General features: G+C 38.9%; 1 protein-coding gene across 2 annotated transcripts in view; it reads right to left on the bottom strand.

The window, feature by feature from the left end:
• Positions 1-24,054, bottom strand: part of SRBD1 (S1 RNA binding domain 1) — a 215,896-nt gene that overhangs the window by 189,895 nt on the left and 1,947 nt on the right. For both annotated transcript variants that reach the window (XM_015112279.3, XM_077959633.1), the window contains exons 2-6: positions 20,175-20,254; positions 16,734-16,911; positions 14,105-14,491; positions 5,091-5,257; positions 1,153-1,270 (exon numbers count right to left, since the gene is read on the bottom strand). In XM_015112279.3, the coding sequence (XP_014967765.2) occupies positions 1,153-1,270; positions 5,091-5,257; positions 14,105-14,491; positions 16,734-16,911; positions 20,175-20,254 (930 nt within the window). The remainder of the gene's footprint in view (positions 1-1,152; positions 1,271-5,090; positions 5,258-14,104; positions 14,492-16,733; positions 16,912-20,174; positions 20,255-24,054) is intronic.

Here is a 24,054-nt window from a genome sequence, read left to right as displayed (position 1 = left end):
TGCATTTTTAGTAGAGATGGGGTTTTACCATGTTGGCCAGGATGATCTCGATCTCTTGACCTCGTGATCTGCCCGCCTCGGCCTCCCAAAGTGTTAGGATTACAGGCATGAGGCACCACGCCCAGCTGGTCAATACTTCTACTTCTTTTTTTTTTTTTTTTGAGACAGAGTCTTGCGCCCTGTAGCCCAGGCTGGAGTGTGGTGGCGTGATCTCAGCTCACCGCAACCTCCGACTCCCAGGTTCAAGCAATTCTCTGCCTCAGCCTCCTGAGTAACTGGGATTACAGGCGCCCGCCACCATGCCCAGCTAATTTTTGTATTTTTAGTAGCGACGGGGTTTCACCATCTTGGCCAGGCTGGTCTTGAACTCCTGACATCGTGATCAGCCCACCTCGGCCTCCCAAAGTACTGGGATTACAGGCATGAGCCACGAGCCACTGCATCCAGCCAATTCTTCTACTTCTTAATCCACTCACTCTAACACCCACCACCATCTGGCTTCTCTTCTCACACACCTTGCTGGAAATGGTATCACAAAAATCCATGATGATCTCCTAATTACCAAATACATGTATTTTTTTCAGTTCTTATTTTGCCAAACTTCTCTGCTACACATAACCACTGATCATAACCTCCATCTAAAACTCTCTTCCCTGCTGTTCCAGGGCACCATCATCTCCTGATTCTCCTCATACTTCTCTATTTTTTCCTACCTCTTTATGCTCTCCCATCCTCCATCCACACTTCAAAAGGTGGTATCCTCCAGTAGTCAATCCTGACCTGCTGACAAACCCTTCTTGAGTGAGTTCTTCCATTCTCATGGTTTCATGTAACAACTACAGGCTGAAGACATCCACATCTGGATCTCTAGTTCAGCCCTCTCTGATAAGCTTCACATTTGTATAATCCACTGTCCTTCCCTACTTGACTGGAAATTCCTTGAGACAAAGACTATGTATTTATTCATCTTTGTAAACCCAAGTGACTAGCATACAAAAAACCACTCTATAAATATTTATTGAATAAAGAATATTTTGTTGCAATGGTGGCTAATGACGTTAGCTTTTTATTTCTTGGTGTTCTTTAATCATAAGAAGACCCAAATTACAATATATTCAGGTATTATGTTAAAAGATAAAAAGGGTTCCTTACCACGTGTTCTAGTTCTTCAAAAGTTTTACAATTCAGCATGGCTTTTAACAAGCACTCAGACATCTTCCCCTCCTTCTTAATTTTCTGGATTGTACTATGAACTTTCTTTGCAACAGCCCTGAAAATAGAAACTTTTGTAATCTACAAAAACTGTATGCCAAAACTTTCTTTTCAAAGCTACCTCAAACTTACAGAAAAGTTGCAGGTAAAGTAAAAGGAACTTTATTCTCTCAGAACTGTTTGAGGATAAGTTAACATCCCTGCACTCCAACACTTTAGTGTGATTTCCTGCAAATACAAATCTTCTCCTACATAACCACAAAATAACCATCATTATCAGGTAATTAACACTGATATATTACTACCATCTAATCTGCAGACCTCATTCAGGTTTTACCAACTGTACCAATAATATCCTTTATAGTGGATTCAGTTAAGAATTATGGGTTACATGTAGTTGGCGTGCATCTACAGTCTCCTTCAAGCTAAAACAGTATTTCAGTCTCTCCTTGATTTTCTTCTCCTTGATAAGCCCTTGATGTTTTGAATGCTACTGGACAGTTATTTTGTAGAATGTCCTGCAGCTTGGGTTTCTCTGATGTTTCCTCACAATTATATACAGATGGAGCATCTTTGGCAGAAATATCATAGAAGTCATACTGTGTTCTTCTTATTACACGTTATTAGCTGGTACATGATTTTGATTTGTCCCATTACTGATTACCTTGATCATTTGATTAAGGTTGTATCTGTGGGTTTCTCCACGATACAGGTACTCTTTATTCCTCTTGTAATTATAAGCATTTTGTGGAGAGGTACTTTGAGACTATATAATTACCCCATTCCTCATTAAACTTTGAATTTATTCACTGACTTATTTACATCACTATAGATTTAATGGTTTCTTATTTTACTTAGTGCTTACAATCCATTGCTATCATTTATCTTAATGTTCAAATTGTTCCAGATTTGACCAGAAGTAACCCCTTCAAGCTAGCTTCTGTGTCCTTTTGACATGTCCCTGTCATCCTGTGAGCACTTCCTTATTCTCTGGCATATGATATTTCAGGCTTATCTTCTAGTTTCCCTGCCCCAGCCCTGGAATCAGGAGAACGATACTTGAAAACCAAGGTATAGGTATTAGGTAAGCTCATTGCAACCGGAGTATCACTGCTCAGGATGGGCACACCCAGCACTCACAATTAGTTTCCCAATCCATTCCCCACTAAAAAGAACCAGGATTCCATGTAGAAAAGCTGATTCCAAGAATCAATTTACAGGCATCACTAAACAAGTAAAAACAAAAGGGTGGGCACAGTAGTTCCCCCACTTTACAACAGGTTTTCACTGTGAATATACAATCCTGTTGTTATAGTTAATGCTTCTCATCCTATTGTATTACCTTCTATTTATAGAATCTGCCTAATAATGGTACTGCTAAAATGATGGGCAAAAGTTACAGATGATAATATGATTTACTCAAAATGATTGGTGGAAAAGAAAATTAAATCTACTTGTAAATTAAAAAAAAAAAAAAAAACCAAAGGCAGAAGACTGTAAATTACAGAAAAGAATATGCAGTACTTAGATTACAACCTGTATGTCTTCTATAATCACAGTAGCCCAAGACTGTTTTCAAGGGCTAAAGCCTACCAGGTCATTTTAACAAAAAGCCAATTCCTTTTGTCCTATTAGCCTGCATATAAGGAAGAAGAGAATTATCTTTAGAGAAAAATACAGAAAACTTTTCTTCCTATGCAGAATCATACTCTGTAATTCACTTTTCAAAGTGAATTTAAAAATGTTTTACCTTGCAACCCAGTATACACACATATATATGCTGCATAATTGAAACATTTCATGAAACAATATTTGCCTTTACCACATAAATGTACTCTTGTATTTTCTATTTACTATTTCATTTTTTAAGTGGTATGACTTATTAAATTGGTTTTACTTCCAATGTAGGGGTAGCAATTAACAAATTGAAAACCAATGCTCTAGTTATAGAAAATGCTGAGCTTAAGAAAAAATAAAGATCATATCTCATTACCAAAAAGAAATCTCTGTATTATAGAAAAAGATCTCTTAAGTTCCAGTCAATGCCCCCACTTACTTCAAGGAATATTCATTCCTCTACTAATATTCAATGTATTCTGGGTTCATAGAAACCCAGAGAATGGAATTCTTTTGCAGTAGAAGTGTTTTTTAAAGAAAAAGAAAATAATAATATTCTTGATATACAGCTCCTATTTGTCTCCCATACAACCAAATATTGTTAGACTACCCTTTAATTTTTAAGCAAGATTTTCTTGCTTGTTTATGACGCTTTCTCCTGTTTCAGATCCAAACCCTCAGACTTTCTTAATTACCTTGCCTTCAACCAAACAGAAAGCTTACTTCAGAATTTGCAAACTGCTGGCATTCTAGGTGTGGTCGAGAGTGGTTTTGTTTGGCCCAGAAATTTCTGACGTAAAAACCCAAATTACCAGCTTCTTTTCAGAAACAGGAAGAACCAGCAAACTGGGCAGACAACCCTCCATGACAGTCATCTACTGGAGATGAGCAAGGGTTGCCCCACTTAGACAGGATTTGTAATCTCCAATTCTCATCCCCCATGCTTGACTATCCTAGCCTGGCTCTGGAAGATTTGCATCTGAGACTATTTGATTTAGTCATTTATACTTTTACATTGGCTAATTGATTCTGACTCTCAATGAAGTATAACTTTCCACATATTAGCATTTTAATTCTTCTGACACTAAGAGAACGTCAACAAAAGAGGTAGAAAAGTTAGTGAGATGCAAGTTCCCCCAAAATAACAGAAAGCCTGTCAAGCTTGTTATAAAAATTACCCTTAATACTTTTAAAATGGCTTCATAGTAGAATGATAATCCAATTTTAATCAGATCTTTTTTGTACACTTGAAGAATGTACGCATTAACACAGTGCCCATAGGAGACATGCAATAAATGCATAAGCAGTGAAGTGTTTTAATAAACGCTATCAAATAATATGGTCAGTCTTATAGTCTTTGTACATATATTTCTGAGTTATTAACAGCGAGTCCAGAGGCATAATTTTTTTAAAAAGGTACTTTCCATTCTGTAACCATATAAAACTTACAATCCATTATTGTTAAATTACCATAACCATTAAAAGTATGGGGAAAAGGCTGGGCATGGTGGCTCAAGCCTATAATCCCAGCACTTTGGGAGGCCAAGGCAGGTGGATCACTTAAGGCCAAGAGTTCAAAACCAGCCTGGCCAACACAGCAAAACCCTGTCTCTACTAAAAATACAAAATTAGCAGGGCGTGGTGGCACATTCCTGTAATCTCAGCTACTTGGGAGGCTGAGGCAGGAGAGTCACCTGAGCCTGGGATGCAGAGATTGTAGTGAGCTGAGATTGCACCACTGCACTTCAGCCCAGGCGACAGAGTGAGACTCTGTCAAAAAAAAAAAAAAGTATGGGAAAAGAAAATATACATATTTCCTACCAAACTCTATACTGTCAAAGAACTCTCCACTTAGGAACTTTATGAAATTAAAAGGACAGTTTTATGTGAATGGTTAAAAGATTTAGAATAAAATGTACTTCAAGTTTCTTGCTGGCAGTCCTAATTTTGCCATTATGCCCAACCTTTTCTATGAAAGAAGATGACAGCCAAACTCTGAGGCACACACTTTTACTGCCAACGACCTTTTTGCTAATACATGCTCTAGCTATGCATAAACACACCAGCAGAGGGACTCCATACACCCCCTAAATAAGTAAAATAGAGCTGACTTCCTCTGTCAGAAGAGGACTATATCCAGATTACAATAATTCAAGGAAACAAAATATTGAAATTGTCAAATACACCATCATTCACTTTCTTACTGTTCCTCATTGGCCTTTTTCCCTTACACTAGGCTCATTCTTTCTTAGGTTTCTTACCGTAGCTCTTCTAGGGTTTGTTGAACTTCTCTCAAGGAATCAGCATCAAGGTTATTAATGAGCTCTTTTCGATAGCGTATAATGAAGGGAATTGTGTTATCATCATTAAATAGACGAATGGTGTTGGCACAGACCCAAGGTTCAATATTAGTTCTTTCAGATAAAACCTGCAAATTAAAGATACTTAGTGATTTAAAATGCTGAAAATTAAACATCTATATCATGTATAATTTAAAACATAGTATCAAATAATGTTCTCCAGTGACTTAGAAATTATTTGCTATAGTTTTTTTTAAAAAAGAAAGCCATATAAAATACATGTATCCATTGACAATCATAATGGTAAAATAGTCATTTCACGAATTCAATAAAATCTAATCCAGACCACTGTATCATTCAAATTCCAGTGTTCAACGAGGGCACTTTTTTTTTTTTTTTTTTTTTTGAGACAGAGTCTTGCTCTGTCGCCCAGGCTGGAGCGCAGTGGCCGGATCTCGGCTCACTGCAAGCTCCGCCTCCCGGGTTTACGCCATTCTCCTGCCTCAGCCTCCCGAGTAGCTGGGACTACAGGCGCCCGCCACCTCGCCCGGCTAGTTTTTTGTATTTTTTAGTAGAGACGGGGTTTCACTGTGTTAGCCAGGATGGTCTCGATCTCCTGACCTCGTGATCCGCCCGTCTCGGCCTCCGAAAGTGCTGGGATTACAGGCTTGAGCCACCGCGCCCGGCCAACGAGGGCACTTTTTAATGATGCAATGATACACTTTTCATCTCTCATATTGGTAGCAAAGCAAGGAGTTGGTAACTCACTTTGTCAGCATGAGAACAAAGGAAAGCCATTTTTAGTCATTGTTAGTAAGCAATTAGGCAATATCTATGAAAATTTACAATGCATAAATAAACTCTTTGGCCCAGCAGCAATTCTACTACTGGGAATTTATCACAACATATACATGCTTCTAGAAAATAATATTATTTATAATAATTTTTTTTGAAGAATTGTTCCTAGCAGAGTAAAAATAAGCAAAAACCTAAGTTTACAATGGGAGAACTGGAAAATAAGTTATGCCCATACTAAACACCATGCAACCATTTAAGAACCTGAGGCAGCTCTGTATGAACTAATATGAAATGATTCACAAGATCTGGAAATAGAAAGGTAATTGGTTGGGTGAGGGTTAGAGTTGGAAGACTGTTCTATATCTTTTGAATTTTGTATCATGCACAAAATACAACATCTTCAAACTAATTAATTACTTTTTTAAATTTTTTTTTATATTTTTGTGACAGTGTCTCACTCTTTCACCCAGGCTGTAGTGCAGTGGCACAATCGTGATTCAACGCAACCTTGAACTCGCAGGCTCAAGTGATCCTCCAGCCTCAGCCTCCAAATAGCTGGGACTACAGGCCACGCCATTACACCTGGCTAATTTTTTTTTTTTTTTTAGTAGAGATGAGGTCTTATGATGTTGCCCAAGCTGGTCTCCAATACCTGGGCTCAAGCAATCCTCCCATCTCAGCCTCCCAAAATGTTGAGATTACTGACATGAACCACCACATCAGGCAATTAATTATTTTTTTAAATATTTGTTTTAAAATATTATTTATTTAAAATCATAGGCATTTTAAATATTTATTTTAAAATATTATAAATAATTAAATACTTAAAATTATTATTTTAAACACATATTAAAATTGATGTTAATTATATTGAAATACTAATTATTTACAATAATATTAAAAGATGATTTATTAATTATTTAAATATTTAATTATTTTTAAGTCTATGGGTTTTAGCAAAAGGTACAGTTAAGCAGAAAAGTTTACAAAAGTCAGTCTGGAAAAGAGAAAGAACAAAATCCAATGTTAGTAGCTTCCAAAAACCTAAGCAACTCTTTCAAAGTAAAGAACAAAAGGAGTACGTTGTATTATTATTTCAACCCTGAATGCCCAAGACCTGACAGAAACTGTGGTAAAAAACAGGGAAAATTTATTAAAGAATTATCATAATCAACTGATTACCAAAATCAAGTCCAGATACATAACAGACTGAATTTCAAGACTACATATGAAATAAATGGCTAAACTCCAGAGACTATAGAGGATATCTCATTCATGGGGCATCTTAAATCCTAAGGTCTACATCTTATCACCCATTATCCTGGATTGATGCTAATTTCGATAAGAACGCCAATTTCACATTTCTATCCCTGACTCTCTTCCACATGAGCTCCAGACTCATTTAGCTACCTATTTTGACATATTCTCTTGGAAATCTAATGGGCATCTCAAACCTTGCATTTCCAAAATTATCTTCTTCTCAAACTTATTTCTCCTCTGGTTTTACCCATATTATGCTATTCAAATGGCAATTCAACCCAGAAAACTAAGAGTCTAACTCTTCTAACTCCTTCAACTCTTAAATCCAATCCATCTTAAGAACCAGTCAACTTGAACTGCAAAATATTTCCTTACTCTATCACTGTTCTTCATTTCTTCTGCCCCACACCCCAGTCTAGTTCTAGCCTGAACTAATGAAACAGCTTTTACCTGTTCTCCCTGCATCCAATTCTAAGTCTCATCTATTCCAGTATACACAAAGCAACAAGAATGTTATTTTCAAAATGTATACTGGATGTAGATCTGTCACTGATTTCCCATTGCATTTGGAATCCAAACTCCCTACCATGACCCAAAATACATCAGCCTCTCTCCACCCTCATCTTATCCAGTCTTTCGCCAGATCATTAGATGCCAACCCAATAGCCTTCTCTCAGTTCCTAGAACAACCCCAGTTTCTTTGCTCTTAAGAGGCCTTCATGAGGCTCCTCCCTCTTTAGAAATGCTCCCATTACTTGTTATCTTGCCTGACCCTCACAAAATCAACTCATTTATATTTTCTCCCTCAAACCTGTACCTTTTCCTGTTTCCTATTCCAGTCCACATCATGTCATCTACCACAGAAACCTTAGGGGATACTGTTGTAATCTCCCATAATATTGTGGCCACCTCTCTCCATTATATAGCAGCTATGTGGCTTGACAGCACTTGACCCTAACTCCAGCTCCACAGCACGTGGCTCAAGTAACCAGCTGTTTTCAGAATTAACAGCCTGAGTGCTGCATTGCCCTGGCCAGAGAGATTAGCCCAATCAGCATGAAGTTTAAGATTTGGGCTGGAACTCTGGACCCAGGTACAATTTCTTCCTCTGAAGAAATAGTTTGTAGAGGTAGAAATTCAAAGTTGTAGCCATTTTATTGTTATGAGGATGGTAGTGCTAAGAGAATAGTAGATTGTTTCAGTGAACTGACCGAAATTTTCCTGTTACGTAGATTAATAAATCTCCTTTATTGCTTAAACTAGTTTGAGATAGTTTTCTCTTATTGTAATCAAAAGCATTCTAATCAATGGCCTAAGCATCACTGTATATTCTCTATCACATCCCTCTACTCTGTCACTAAGGAGGCAAACAGAACTTCTAAAATGTCTGTTCCCTCCCCCATCAAGCTCTGTTTCCACTAATAGCATCTTTTATCTGAACTCATAGTAGGTTTTTATTGTTGTCTATGCCTCCCACCCATCCCATCTGCATTACTACAGATTATATTTCTAAAATACAAATGTAATCAAGTCCCTTATTTTTTTTCTTTTGTTTGAACTTAAGCTCCAACGACTCTTAGCTACCTACAGGTAAAGGTCTAACCACTTCCCTCTTGAGAGGCCTTCATGAGGCTGCCCATGAAGAAGTTAGCAATCTAGAAGGGAAGATAAAATATTAATGCAAATAAGTAAAAATAAAACAGCATGTGCCAGGCAATAAGTGGTACCATGTTTTTAAAGAAGAGAAAAGATCTCCCTGAGGTAATCAAGGGAGGCCTGCTGCAGGAATAGCATTTTGGTTGACCCTTGAAAGATAGGCAAGATTCTGAAAGACAGAGATGACAGGTGGAAACGACAGGAATGCTCATCATTTTGGAACTGTGTGATTGTTAGAGCAATCCGTGGGCTCCCACTACCCATCAGCTCATCTATTGTTGAATAAAACAAACCTGTCACTTCTTCCAATTCTTACAGTTCATGGTATCCATAACATATTTGCAAAATACATTTAACAAAAACTTGTTTCTGGTCGCAATCACACATTTGCAGTTTGGGACAAAGGGCTGAAAAGGAGTAGGTTGCTTCTGTCAAAAGACCTGGTGATCCCCAACCCCTGATCAGGAAATAAGAAACAAAATACATTCATGTCTAATGTCTGTTAAAACATTATAGGAGGCCATTGTTTTGGATGAAGCTCTTGCAGTAGGCCCCAATAAATCCTATGGTTCATAGACTAAAAATCAAAATGGACTCACACTGGCTAAAGTTTTAGTCACCAAACCAAAACAAAGTTGTTATCTGACTTTCCAAGAAATCTAAAGAATAACAGCCAAGTTCCCATACAGGCCAATTTCAATCTTCAATGAGCATGATAATAAAGTTCCCTCTACTTTAATCCTTATACAAAAAGACTGAAGTAACTTCATTTCAGCTGTTATTTTTCTATTTTTCTGTCTCCCTCTCTCCACCTTACAAGGAAAGTAATCCACTTTCTGTTGTTTCTGCTTTCATTAGTCCTATGTATAAAACCAAGTCCCCTGCTCAATTCATTAGAACACTTATCCTATTTTATGAAACGAGGTGTTGCTTGATTCTAGAATCACACACCCAATTGAGATCTTTAAACTAAACTTGTAATTTTGTCCTTTTGACAAGCCTAAAACTAAATCAAGTGTTGACTATATATAGTTCTGCCTCTCCAAACAAGACAGTGATGTTCCTGAAAAAAGTCTGTAGTTTTCAGAGTTGAGAAATACACCTCGAAAGGAAAAAACAGAGGACCAAGTTTTATTGTGGCCAAGGCCATGGGGAATAGTACACAAAATGAAGGAAATATAAGTGACATTTCCACATGTTCAACTAGTAATACGTAATAATTTCTATATAATTAAGTTTCATTAACCATTCCTTGCTAACTAGACACTATTCAGGATTTCCCCAAAGAATTTGGACATACATTTTGTGGCAGATAATATGCATATTACAGGTATTTCATTGAGTCTGGTCCATATCCAAATGTTCAAGAATTTTTCTGATTTTCTGGCTTGGTATTACTTGACTCTCATTCTTGTCAGTTCCCTCTTTTTCCAACATCTACCCCTGTTCTCAACCATGTTTACAAGCAGGAATACAGTTTTAAGACAAAATTACTTTCTCTCCCACAAAGTTTCTCCTGTTTACGGAGAAATTTTAAAAGTATAGGAAAGGAAATCCACATATATCACAAGAATTGTCTGTAAAATTCAAGTTAAAATTAAGGAAAGATAATTGCAAATGGTTAAATAAAAAGAACCCAAACATGTAACTTCACACGTAATAGTTTCCCAGGCAATTTCCCTAAACCTACCAGGAAAATGCTGAGCTTAATAGTTGCCATTGGCTTGCTCAGCAAAGGTGGCAGCATCCCAAAAACCACTTCCCAGCTCACAGGCAAGGAGTGCCCAGATTCTCAGAGAATAGGCTTTCAGCTGTCAAAATTCGCTTCAAAAAAGGAAGAAGAGGGGAAAAAAATTGCTTGGAATTAAAAGGAAAATCTAGTATGACTATAATTTTCAAAATATTTTCTAAGAGGGCAAAAGGCCATAAAATAGTTCTTGTGCCTTTAAATGAGACAACTTGCTTCCAAGTCACTATTCCCACAACACAACAAAGGACATTACTGCTACTGGCTTACAAATAAAACTTTTGTTTCTTTGCTTTTCCTTTGTCACTCACCTTCTGGCAGCTGGGCACCTATCGCTTATCATACACTTGTCCCTCCTCATTCTACTCAGCAAGTAATCTTGCCTTTCTCTTGGAATGTATTTTCCAAAAGGCTTTGTTTAGCTGCTATTTTAGTGACATTACAAAACTCATTAGGGAACCCAGGTATTCATCCCTAACAAAACATTAAAAGTCTAGGTTAACGAATTGCAGAACAAATTTTCTTCTCTCAAAGCTCTGAAATCAACTTTAGTTATACCTATTAGAGAAGTGATGCAAACTAGAAACTAAATTCTACAAATACCTTGAGTCAATTCTCAGTAATTTCTCAGTAATTATTAACTTTAAGATGGTTTCTCTGAACAAACGAAACTGTTTTCTATTCTACTCCTACCTGTAAAGGATTTTTTGATAACCCATTGTATCTACTAATCCATCATGATAATGTATTAAATTAATATAAAGTGCCTAGTACAGAGCCAAGCTCATAACAAGTCATCTACAAATAAATGGTAAGTTTATTATCCCTTGTCAATTAAAGATCTGTAAATCAACACCTTAAGGTATTATGGTAAAAGAAACCTATGTAAATCTTTGCCAACAGTGGCTAATCATCACCTACATTTATAAATTTACATTATAAAGCTGAACCCTGAAGCAGACATCTCCAGGTGGCCCAGAAATGCCCGCCTTTTCTCAGAGAACACCCCCGCCCACCCAACACACACACACACACACACACACACAGAGATGGAGCTCTGGCAGCCGTATTTCTAAAATACGATGAGGCCTCAGCACCCCAGGCACTGGACCAGAGGTAGATACCTGGCCCAAATTCAGCCAATCAGACTTTCTTCTTAAAATTTGGAACTGGAGGCCAGGCGTGGTGGCTCTTGCCTGTAATCCTCACACGTTGGGAGAACGAGGTGGGCAGATCACAAGGTCAGAAGATGGAGACCATTCTGGCTAACATGGTAAAACCCCGTCTCTACTAAAAATACAAAAAATTAGCCAGGCATGGTGGCACATGCCTGTGGTTCCAGCTACTCAGGAGGCTGAAGCAGGAGAATCGCTTGAACCCGGGAGGCGGAGGTTGCAGTTAGCCAAGATTGTGCCACTGTACTCCAGCCTGGGCGACAGAGTGAGACTCCGTCTCACCAAAAAAAAAAAAAAAAAAAAAAAGGCCGGGCGCGGTGGCTCAAGCCTGTAATCCCAGCACTTTGGGAGGCCGAGACGGGCGGATCATGAGGTCAGAAGATCGAGACCATCCTGGTTAACACGGTGAAACCTCGTCTCTACTAAAAAAAATACAAAAAACTAGCCGGGCGAGGTGGCAGGCGCCTGTAGTCCCAGCTACTCGGGAGGCTGAGACAGGAGAATGGCGTAAACCTGGGAGGCGGAGCTTGCAGTGAGCTGAGATCCGGCCACTGCACTCCAGCCTGGGCAACAGAGCGAGACTCCGTCTCAAAAAAAAAAAAAAAAATTGGAACTGGAATACAGAAGTAACTGGTTAGTCTATGTAACTAATAAAACTAATGGCAAATAAACTAGGGAGCTGTCATTTTCTATCCTCTGTAAAGAAGCAAGGAAATCTTATCTGCTCAGAAAATAATAACACAAGCAGAGAAGCAGCAGAAATTGGTGATTATAAGACACCAGATAGAGAGAAAACTAACAGCATCTTCTCTGAGTCCTCACAGTTTCCCAATTTCTAGTTCAAGTCCTTTGGGAGACTTGACCACATTCTGTCCCTTTTGTTCTTTGAAAGGTCCCTATGTCCTTGGTGAAAAACTCTTTTCTACTTAGGCTCATTATAAAGAAGTTTCTACTACTTGTAACCTAGAGACAAAAAGTTAAGGCAGGGCCACTTTCTATATCTCTTTCCCTGTAACACAGGGTGGGAAGCAGAGTCATAGAATAAGTAGCTCTTTACTATGAATAACTTATTACCAAGTCTCAAAGACCAGAGACTTCACAGTCTAAAACTTCTTAACTTCCTCCTGCACACTGTCAACTACCAGAGGTGGATCTATGTCAACAATGGAAATAAGCTTAAAAAGTGTTAGAAAAAGAAAAGAGAAGGGAAGTGGTACATGTCCACCTGCCTCTGTAGGCCTGGTCTGGAACCAAGAACTTTAAGAAAGGCTTCAGGGTGAATGTGATGCAGGAAGTCCATGGACCACACTTTAAAAGCGCTGTCCTCTAGGTCTAAACGAACAAAGAGAAAGAAGGCATAGAAAGGAGCCTAATTATACTCTGTTTTTCCAAGATACCTTGGACTATTCATTCAGGAACAAGGGTAAGAGGAAAACCTGTAAAGCAACATTCTATTCCTTAGTGCACCAGAGAGAAGAAAAATCATGATTAAAAATTACCAGTGACATTTTACTAATAGGTAATAGAAAAGGCAGTATAGGTACAAAGACATTCCTCTGAAGAACAAAGGTGACACACAGGCAGTCCCAGATTGAGAAGTGGAATCAGGATCCAGCAGAGGCCCTTGGCTCTACAGCCACAATCACAGCAAGGGAAAGAGTACACATCAGAACCACATGGGACAGATAACAGACAGGGAAGTCACCCCCATCTACTCTGAGAGGCACTACCACAATTAAGTCAAAAATGGTCCCAGAGTGTGCTCGGACAGACAAAAGCTCATGAGCCACTCTTCAGGTCTCCAATACTGTCCCCAAAGCCAACCAAAAAAAACTGGGAGAAATCTGATTTCCCCTGTAGTAAGACATATAATTCTGGCATCTCAAGTTGGAATTCTTATAGAATTTCCTTTCAAAAATTGCTAGGTCTTGTAGTACATTACATCATCATACTAAGGGTTAACTAGATGTATGAACAGCCAGTGACCTAATCACCTACACTGCTTTTATAGGAAAATACAGCCCAAGTTCAAAGCAAAAACTTAACAAAGAACCTGTGGGGGCCCGACCAGTTGGTACAGCCTGTCTATATAGTGTATGTTCACTAAAACACCATGGCAAAGGCCAAGTGAAGCCACACATCTTAGCTGAAGAACTGATGATTAGCTACAACACAAAACAGTGTCCCCAAGAAAGTATCAAGTGGGAAAGCCTCCAGAAATCATTGGCAAAACTGTAGAGAGAAGTGAAAACCCCCAGCCCTTCCTTAGACAGTACAACTCCTATGCTAGTCAAAAAGAAAGCACTCAAACAAAAGTGACAGAAAAAAGCTGCACATACCTGTACTATGTCCCAATTCATTTCCACCTCCTCTTTAATATTATTGGCATTTGCTGGAAACTTGACAGGCTGCCCCTGAGGACATGTTTCAGTCTTCATTTTCTTTAAAGGGGACTGACCAAATGTAAAGTCATCTTCATTCTCTTCCTTCTTGCATGTACCTCCCCACATAGTGCTTGTGGATGGTGTCTCTGAACTATTACTCTCACCCTCTAAGTTGCTGGCTTTGCTGGTTTCTTCATCAACTTTCAGTTTTTTGGTCCTTTGAGCTGCATGTGGCCGAGCTGAACATTTTCGTTTTGTCTTGGCTGTTTTCAGAGTCTGTACGGTATCCAATTTATTTTTTCTGTCTTCCAAAGCAGTGTCAGCAATAGCCACAGAGCTATTCTATCAAACCACAAAGAGAACATATGAGAATTAGAAGATAAAAAGCAATGTCCAGGGAATATTAATCACAAATAAAAGTGAACAAATTATTGATACACACAATAACTTGGAAGAATCTCAAGCAAATTATGTTGAGTGGGGAAAAAAAATCTCAAAGTTATATACTATATGAATACATTTATATAACATTCCTAAACAGATTAGAGGTTGGCAAGGGTCAGGGATGATGCAGGGAGGTGGGTGTGGCTATAAAAGGGCAACACCAGGCATCCTTGTGGTAATGGAACTGTTCTGTCATGGTAGATACACAAACCTACATGTGTGATAAAATCGCATAGAACCAAGTACATACATATACATACACATGAATGAATACAAGTAAAACTAGAGCAATCTAAATAAGATCAGGGAATTTTATCAATGTCAGTATCTTGGTTGTGATATCTTACCATAGATTTGCAAGATCCTACCATTCGGGAAAAAATGGATAAAGAATACATGGAATTCTTCTATTATTTCTTGCCATTGCATGTCTATTTAGAAATAAGCAGTTTAATTTTTAAAAATGAGTAAAAGATAGGTCTGCACATGCCAGAAAACCAAGATTAACACTTGCTATCAAAGTCAACCACTCAGCAGGGAGAAAAGTAACACTCATTCGCTCATACAACTCAACAGGCAACACATGCCACCAATTTCTGCTGAAGAGTAGAGGATAGAACACAGAATGACAGCAGGCTAATGTCAGGCACTTTTCCTTAACAAGAGTCCTCACAGCAGCCCACAGAGGTGTCTAGAGGTGTAGGTGTAGGTGTCTAGAGACTACACTCTGCAACGCCACTGCCCCCCAATCCAAGTGACAGCTCAAGTGTGAAGAAATGAGACTTGGCACCCATCTTGGCACTGGGGATAGTGTAAATAAGACAAAGACCCTACCCCTAAGCTGGTCTGTTTTCCATTACCTAAGTGATGCAGATGGCACAAACATGAACAGTTCCCAAACCAAATTTCAGTCAAAATTCTGTCTTCTCTTCTATCAAGTATTTTTTCCAGAGTCACTATTAAGAATATTTAGAACTACAATAAAGAGCACCTCCACCCCAATGCCAACTTACCACCACCACCACCAACTGAACTTGAAAATAATGAACATTACAGAGCCCTCTGAGTATTAAATTTTTTGCCCAAAATAGAATGGATCAGAGCAGAGATATAAAGATAAAATAACTTCCAGGCCTAAAAGAGTTGATAACCTAATCAAATGAATTGACATATCTAAAGAAAGTTTCAATCATAAAGGGTGTTGTCAGCCACAGAGGAATAGAAAAAGAACTGCAGAAAGCAAATATGATCAGCGTTTTTTTAAATAACACAAGAAAGAGAGGAAAGCTTCACAAACAAATTTTGAGTATTTTCACCCCAACAGTATGAGAGCCCTGCTCTAAGGTGGATACTTCATACTGTCTCAGCTTCAAGCTATTAAAACGTTCAATTGTCATTGTGACAAGCACAGTGCCTAAACCAGAGCAGACATTCAATAAACTCAAATGAATGGATGTATTCATCATCCTATTCTGAGTCCATGCTCATCAAGTAAATTTCTGATTACTATTTAATTCCCTATTTAGATTAGCCTCCAAGGAGAGCAAAATGCTGGCCATAAGAATTTCACATCTTTAAGATTATTATTTTAAACTATTAATTATTAAACCAGCACTCTGGCTGTATTTATCTCTCTTGTGAACACAGCTGAGGTAAAAACACCCAAGAGAGATATATCTGTTCCCAAAACGCTGAAAAAATCATGTTCCTAACTTAGAAACCCAGTTCCATCACTTACTATCTGTACACCATGAGCAAGTCACTTAACATCTCTTTCTTCAGCCTTCTCATCTATAAAATCAGCATAAAAGCACTTGCCTCAATGGTTGTTATAAAGATTAAGTAAGATCATTTAAATAAAATGCTGAGCACATTGCCTGGCTAATGGTAAGCACTCAACTATTTGCTAATGCCACCATCATTAACAGCACTACCACACCCAGTCCAACTCCTAGGAGAGGGAAAAGGGAATAGACACAGAAACACAGTAAAGACCCCAAAATTAAGACCCATGGTAGGGGATGCCATTGCTGGCAGTTTTTGTCATTTACATGCCTTGTCCTACTCTGTAGAATAAGAAAGTAACATCACCAATCAGGAAGACACCACAGAGTTCCCTCCATCCAGCTATAGCACCTACCAGCTCCTCCTTAACAACGACTTCTGAGCCATCACTGATCTGTGGGGTATTCTTCTTCACCCGAGGCATCCTCTTTGGTTTGGATTCCTTGGGAGGGGGCTGCTTACGGCTTCTGGGAACTTTCTTTTGGGGCTCCCAGGCACTATCTTCCTTGTCATCTTCTTCAGAGGCAGATGATCTAGAAGTAAATCAACAAAATAATCTCCAGGAAAATAAAAGCAAATGTCAAAGGTAAGAAAGAGATGCATGATTCTTGAAAAAATGATAAAGTAGGAGGTGTTTAATATAAAATGGAGTGATTGAGTACAGGCTGTGAACAGTTATTGCTAAGAATTGAACCAACAGAGTTGATGACAGACCAGTGTAAAAATACCCCAGTGTGCTGTAAATCACAGCTCTGTCTCTCCATTCCCTTCTCACCTAACTGACAAACACATACACACATTCATTCAAGACATAAAAAATCATTTATTACCTTAAGTAATTTACTGGGTCATGTCAAACCATAGTCAATGTGAGCTTTTCAATTTTAACAGTGAAAAGCACTTAAATAAGTTTCCAACTACTAATCAGATTCATTTAAATTGTATTAAGTTATTCAAATCAATGAAAGGATTGAGAAATGGTTCTAGGAAACACCCTAAATTACATTAAAAGCCAGCACCAAGACCATTCCAACTGCTTTAATTAACCCTTTTTTCCTTTCACAGAATGGATTTCTTTCCTGATTAGATTGGATCAGGTGCAACTATGGTACTTTTCTAACAACCAAGAATCAAACTCACAGCAAGAGCAGAGAAAAAGCAGCCATGGGAACTCTGTTAAAGGACCATCATGCTCCTGCCAACCCAGTTAATTCCATTCATTTCTACTCTGATATAAAAGGTCAATATTAGTGAGACTTCCTTTACTGAGATGAGTGAATAGGGAGGTCTGGGTTTTTTAATGTTAAGTTCTTCCTGGGGACAAAAACCTAACTGGAATTATGCTCTAGAAGAGAATAATCATGATAGGTCAAACTACTGGTGTTCTCTTCAGAGGTGACACTAAGCCTGGTAAGCAAAAACAAACGAATAATCAAACAAAAAACAGGAATCATCAGAATAACATAATAGCAATGGAACTGAAAGAAACTATAATTAGAAAACCAATGAACTAGAAAACTAGGGTTCCATTCCTCATACTATCATCAAACTGAGCAGGATGACTTCTTCCCTCCTTAGTCTCATCACCTATCAACCAGGATTACTGACTAACCCTATTTCACAGAGGAATATCACCAAGATTCAAGCCCTTTAGTTATTATGAAGAAAACACAAGCACAGATACATGAAGCAGTTCTAAGGCAGCCAGTCAACTCTCCTTCCCTATCACCTGAGCTCTCAGGAGCATCTGGCACTCACCCCTTAGAGCACATCCCTTATATACAGGAACCCCTCCCCTTGGTTTTCATACTACTTCTTGGCAGTTTCTCTTTAGTCCTTTTGACTCCTCTTCTCCCTAATTTCTAAACATTGGAATCCCTCGAGGCTTAGCCCTCAGCCCTCTCCTCCCTCTATGCTCTCTTGCCAGCTAATCTTTTATTTTCTCAATACAGGAATCTCTATTTTATTTTTATTTATTTATTTAGAGACAGAGTCTCCCTCTGTCACCCAGGCTGGAGTGCAGTAACGGGACCTCGGCTCACTACAACCTCCACCTCCTGGGTTCAAGTGATTCTCATGTCTCAGTCTCCCAAGTAGCTAGGATTACAGGCATGCGCTACCACGCCTGGCTAATTTTTGTATTTTCAGTAAAGATGGGTTTCACTATGATGGCCAGGCTAGTCTCAAACTCCTGGCCTCAAGTGATCAGCCTGACTTGGCCTCCCAAAGCACTGCGATTACAGGTGTGAGCCACCGCACCCAGCTGGGAATCTCAATTTTATATAGTATCTCCAACCTCACCTTCCCTCCTTGAGCTCAAGACTTGTATATCCACTTTCACCTGAATGTCCAGCAATCACATCAAACTCACCAAGTCCAAAACAGAATTCCTGATTCCACCACTCTCACACCTGTTCCTCTTCCAGTCTTTCCAAAATGTCTGTCATTCTTTCATAACCCAAATCCAATCCAGCACCATGTCCTGTCCACTCTACCTTCAAAATATATCCCAAATTAGACCATTTCTCATCACTTTCATGTCTAGAACCCTAAGCTTCTATAATAATCTCCTTAAGTCATTTCCCCTACTTCCAGTTTTGCCCCTATAGTCTATTCTCCACCAAAAAACCAGAATATTTTACAAATATAAACCAGGCCACGTAACATCCCTACCCAAAACCCTCCAGTGTCCTCCCAACCCACTTCAAATAAAAATCTAATACCAGGGAAGATCAAGTTGGAGATACTGTATAAAATTGAGATTTTTATATTAAGTCATAAGATAAGATCAGCTACCAACAGGGAGGGGAGAGGGTATGGGGGGGGGGCGCTTAGAATTAAGCCTTGAGGGATTCCAAAATTTAGAGGTTGGTGACAAGAGAAGTCAAAGGGACTAAGGAGAAAGATCTAAGCCTATTAGAGCCAGATCCTACTCATTACAATCTCATGTCTTACCACTCTCTGCCTCATGTCTCTAGACTGGCCACACTGGTCTTCTTGCTGGTCTTCTTGCTGTTCCCTCAACACACCAAACATACTCCTGCCTCACGGTGTTTGCACTTGCTGCTTTCTCTATTTGGAACACCCATCCCCAAGATCTTTGCAAGTTGCACCCCCAAATCTCATCTAGATCTCTTGCCACATCTTCCAAACTTTCTGACTACTCTATCCAAAACGCCCCCTGACTGCAACCACTCATTATGCTCTCTATCCCCTGCCCTGTTTTATTTTTCATTATAGTACTTATTACCATAAATATTGTCAGTCATTTACTTAACAAATATCTTCAGAGCACCTAATATGACATTCTAAAGCAGAGATTCTCAACTGGGGATATCTAGCAATGTCTGGAGACATATTTAATTGTTATAACTGGGCAGGAAGCTATTGGCATCCAATGGGTAGAGGCCAACGATGCTGCTAAAAATCCTACAAGCCAAAAGATAGCCCCTACAACAAAGAATTATCTTGCACACAATGTCAGTAGTGCAGAGGCTGAAAAATCCTGCTCTAAAGCAATAGATAAAACTCTGTGCGCTCATGGAGCTTACATTCTAGTGTAAATATTATGTTATATATTTAGTTGGTTACTTTCTCTCTCCTTTTAATACTTTATTAGCAACACTAGACAGAACCTGGAATACAGCACAAGTTCAACAAATATTTGTTGCATGAATGAATAAAAAACAGTTTTTTCTACCCACATCACTTAAGGAGTTAGAAAGTGACAGAATGCATTACTCCTTACTAAAATATTCATCATTCCCCTACCCACATATTAAACCAGTACGCTTACAACTCAGAGAATGAAGAAAATTCATCTTTCGGTAGCACACCCTGGACCTGTACTTTTGCTCTTCTTGGCAATGATGACATCTAGAAGAAACAGAACATAAAATCAGCAACACTTGAATATTCTGATTACTGGCTACAAATAATGGGTCATTCAAAACTAACACTTCATAGAAAAAAACAAAAACAATGATGTTTATTCACAAGCCCAAACAACAGTTTCCCCTGCTATGTAGCTGTCAATTAAAAGAGTCGCTGGTTGGGCATGATGGCTCATGCCTGTAATCCCAGCACTTTGGGAGTACAAGGAGGGTGGATCACCTGAAGTCAGGAGTTCGAGACCGACCTGGCCAACATGGTGAAACTCAGTCTCTACTAAAAATAAAAAATTAGCCAGGCATGGTGGTGGGCGCCTGAAATCCCAGCTACTCGGGAGGCTGAGGCAGGAGAATCGTTTGAACCTGGGAGGTGGAGGTTGCAGTGAGCTGAGGTTGTACCACTGCACTCCAGCCTGGGCGACAGAGTAAGACTCAGTCTCAAAAAAAAAAAAAAAAGAGAGAGAGAGAGGAGCTAACAGTCTTCCAATGATTTAAAAGCCTTAAGAGTATGGGCCATCTTTTGAAAAATGTTGTGCGCTTCATTTTTTAAGAATTGTGTGCTTAAGTATTCTGTGTTATTTTATGATAATACTATCAGGCAGCCACTTATAAAGTCCTTTATTAAACTGTATCTCAAAGACAGAAACTTTTTTTCCTCTTCTATGTATTCTTTTTTTTATTTTTTGAGACAGAGTTTCGCTCTTGCTGCCCAGGCTGGAGTGCGATAGCACGATCTCGGCTCACCGCAAGGTCCACCTCCTGGGTTCAAGCGATTCTCCTGCCTCAGCCTCCCTAGTAGCTGGGATTACAGGCATGCGCCACCACACCCGGCTAATTTTGTATTTTTAGTAGAGACAGGGTTTCTCCGTGTTGGTCAGGCTGGTCTCGAACTCCCAACCTCAGGTGATCTGCACACCTTGGCCTCCCAAAGTGCTGGGATTACAGGCATGAGTCACCGTGCCCGGCCTATTCTATATATTCTTAATGCATAAAGTAGAGGTCTCTCTACAAAGTCAGCAATGAAATCAATGATGCTGATTGACTAAGTAAGCAGCCAGGTTATTCTTAAAACAAGATAACCATTCCCTTATAATAAAAGCTCATTAAACTTAAATAAAATGATTAATCACTAAGTGACTAAAAACTGTTTACCAAATTCGAAGGCCAAGCTGTAAAAAAAAGTTAAGACAACTAACCAGACACATCACATAATACAGGAAAGTAAATAAAATTACTTTAGCTATTAAGATTAATTATCTAAAGAATGTATGCCAAACCATAAGGACTGCACTAGACTCTGTTTGGAACCCTTCAAACAAGTTTCTGACCCAGTCATATGTTATAATGCCTCTGGTTCTAACATCCACTTAGAAGAGGAAGTAATCTCTCATGGAAATACTAAAGGGTTGTCACAAAAGGGAGTATGTTCTCCCAGCAGCTATAGCTCAACTCAGTCCAGTAAGTACACAATGATTGGGCAAAACAGTGCTCAGAGGGAACCAACAGAACAACAGGAAAGCAGTCTGCAGGAAGTAGACAGGATAATCTTCCATCTTTCCCTTCACTCTCTCTTTGGCATATTAGGTTATAAAGGTCATCTTTTCTCAAATTAGCACTTTTTAGACATTGATCATGAAAGACCAGATAATTGTGATTTCTATATTATGTGTATCTTGCCACAACAAAATAAGAATGAAGGAAGTTAGTGTATGACAAGGGTGGTATTTCACATCAGGGCAGGGCAAAAATTGATTATTCAATAAATGGTATTGAGACACCTAGCTATTCCTCTAGAAGAAAAAAAGGAGTTTAATTCCTACCTCCACGCCATTAACAAAAATTTATTCCCTAATAACTAATAGTTTAAAATGTACAAAATAAAACTACAAAAGAACCAAGAAACAAAGGTGATTCTTTTCATACTCTTGAGTGGGGATGGGGAAATGGAGGTTTTCCTAAATATTACTTCTCAAATTCCAAAACCAAAAAGACTAACAGATTGCAACACATAAACATTAAAATCCCAAGCCAGTAGTGGGGGCATTTGAGAAACCAAGCCAATTTACCCTGCAGTATTCTCAAAAAATAAAACAAAAAAATTCACATGAAGCAGTAGTTGATACCTTTGGAACTAAAAGGTGAAAGGGGTTAGGGCTGTGTGTAAACTGACAAAGGAATAGCTCTAGGTGTCCTACCTCACTTCTTTCTATTAGGCAACTGCCCCAGGAAAAAGTCTGTAACTTTATTCTCTGGAGAAGGTACTAATGAAACAGTCTCTAGACTGTGGGCATGGGGACCATACAGACTGAATGCTAAAGGCAGAGAACCCTAGTCTTCTGCCACTAAGATCCCAAAATACGGCCCTCTAGGGAGAAGAATGGGAACGCTTTTCTCTGGACAATCTAACCCATCCAAGAGTAAAAACTTGAAAGTGCTAAGCTTCCCATCAAACCCACCTGCCCAGATCACCTTACAATCACTCTTACCACCACATTCTACAATATGCCTGAATTCAGAACATTCCCACACAGACTACCATATACCAATTCTATCTCCACACTTCAGCCTTAACAGAAATGTGTTTAAAATAGGGACAGGCAAACTCTTGGCAGGCTTATGCTTTTGCTTAACCATTATCCTTAAAGAAGGCTCCCCTGAATCAAATATTTCCAACTGCCTCTTTATTAGGCACCCTGAAAGCAATATACCATGGAAAGATGAGTAAGTTGTAATATTTCTTTTCACAAATGGAAAAAATATGAATGTAAAAGGAAAGGTGGGAAAGCAGAATCTGCATGAACACACAAGCCAATTTCAAGCATATCAGATTTAGAAAGAATACATACAAAAGCTGAAGACCTGGAAATTATGTCTTTAAAACTACCTATGAGAGGTACAACCCCAGGAGTATGTATTCTCCAGTTTAAACACCAATATTCTTGAGGCCTGTTTCTCCATCTCCACTATTCCCATGTCCTCTTACTTTGTATCATAAAACCTGTTAGATTAACCAAAACCTCATCCATCTCCACAGTATTACACACCGATGTCACCTACTTATTAACAATCCTAATCCCTCCATCCCAAACCTTGCCTTTAACATTCAGATTTCCATAACAACTGCCTGTCTCTGAAACTATTTAGATGTCTCACAGTTAACTAAACTTAACACATCCACAATGGAACTCTTGATGACCATTTCTTGCTCTAAAACCTGTTCCTATTGCAGTCCTTCCCATCTCAATAAGTGGCATCCACCTACTTGCTAAGCCAGAACCTTAAAAAAAATATTTTTTTTGAGACGGTCTCATTCTGTCACCTAGCCTGGAGTGATCTCAGCTCACTGCAATCCCCGCCTTCTGGGTTCAAGCAATCCTCCTGCCTTAGCCTCCTGAGTAACCGGGATTAGAGGCATGCACCACCACACCCAGCTAATTTTTGCATTTTTAGTAGAGACAGGGTTCCTCACATTGGCCAGGCTGGTCTCAAATTCCTGACCTCAGGTGATCTGCCTGCCTCGGCCTCCCGAAGTGCTGGGATTACAAGTGTGAGCCACAGCGCCTGGCCAGAAAATTTTTTAACAGCTTCATTGACATATAACTGACATGCAATACACTGCACATGTTTAAAGTGTTCAAATTTGGTAAGTTTTGACATATGTAAACACATCACTATAATCAAGAAAATGAACATATTATCATTCTCTGAAGTTCCATTTGCTAAGTCAAAATGTTGCAAATCTTTTTTTCTTTCATCTCCTATATCCAGACTATTAGTAAGTCATAT

Source organism: Macaca mulatta, chromosome 13 (genome assembly GCF_049350105.2).
Source record: "Macaca mulatta isolate MMU2019108-1 chromosome 13, T2T-MMU8v2.0, whole genome shotgun sequence".
Classification (NCBI taxonomy): domain Eukaryota; kingdom Metazoa; phylum Chordata; class Mammalia; order Primates; family Cercopithecidae; genus Macaca; species Macaca mulatta.
The sequence above is the reverse complement of the archived record's forward strand: the minus strand, read 5'-3'. Positions and strand labels throughout refer to the sequence as shown.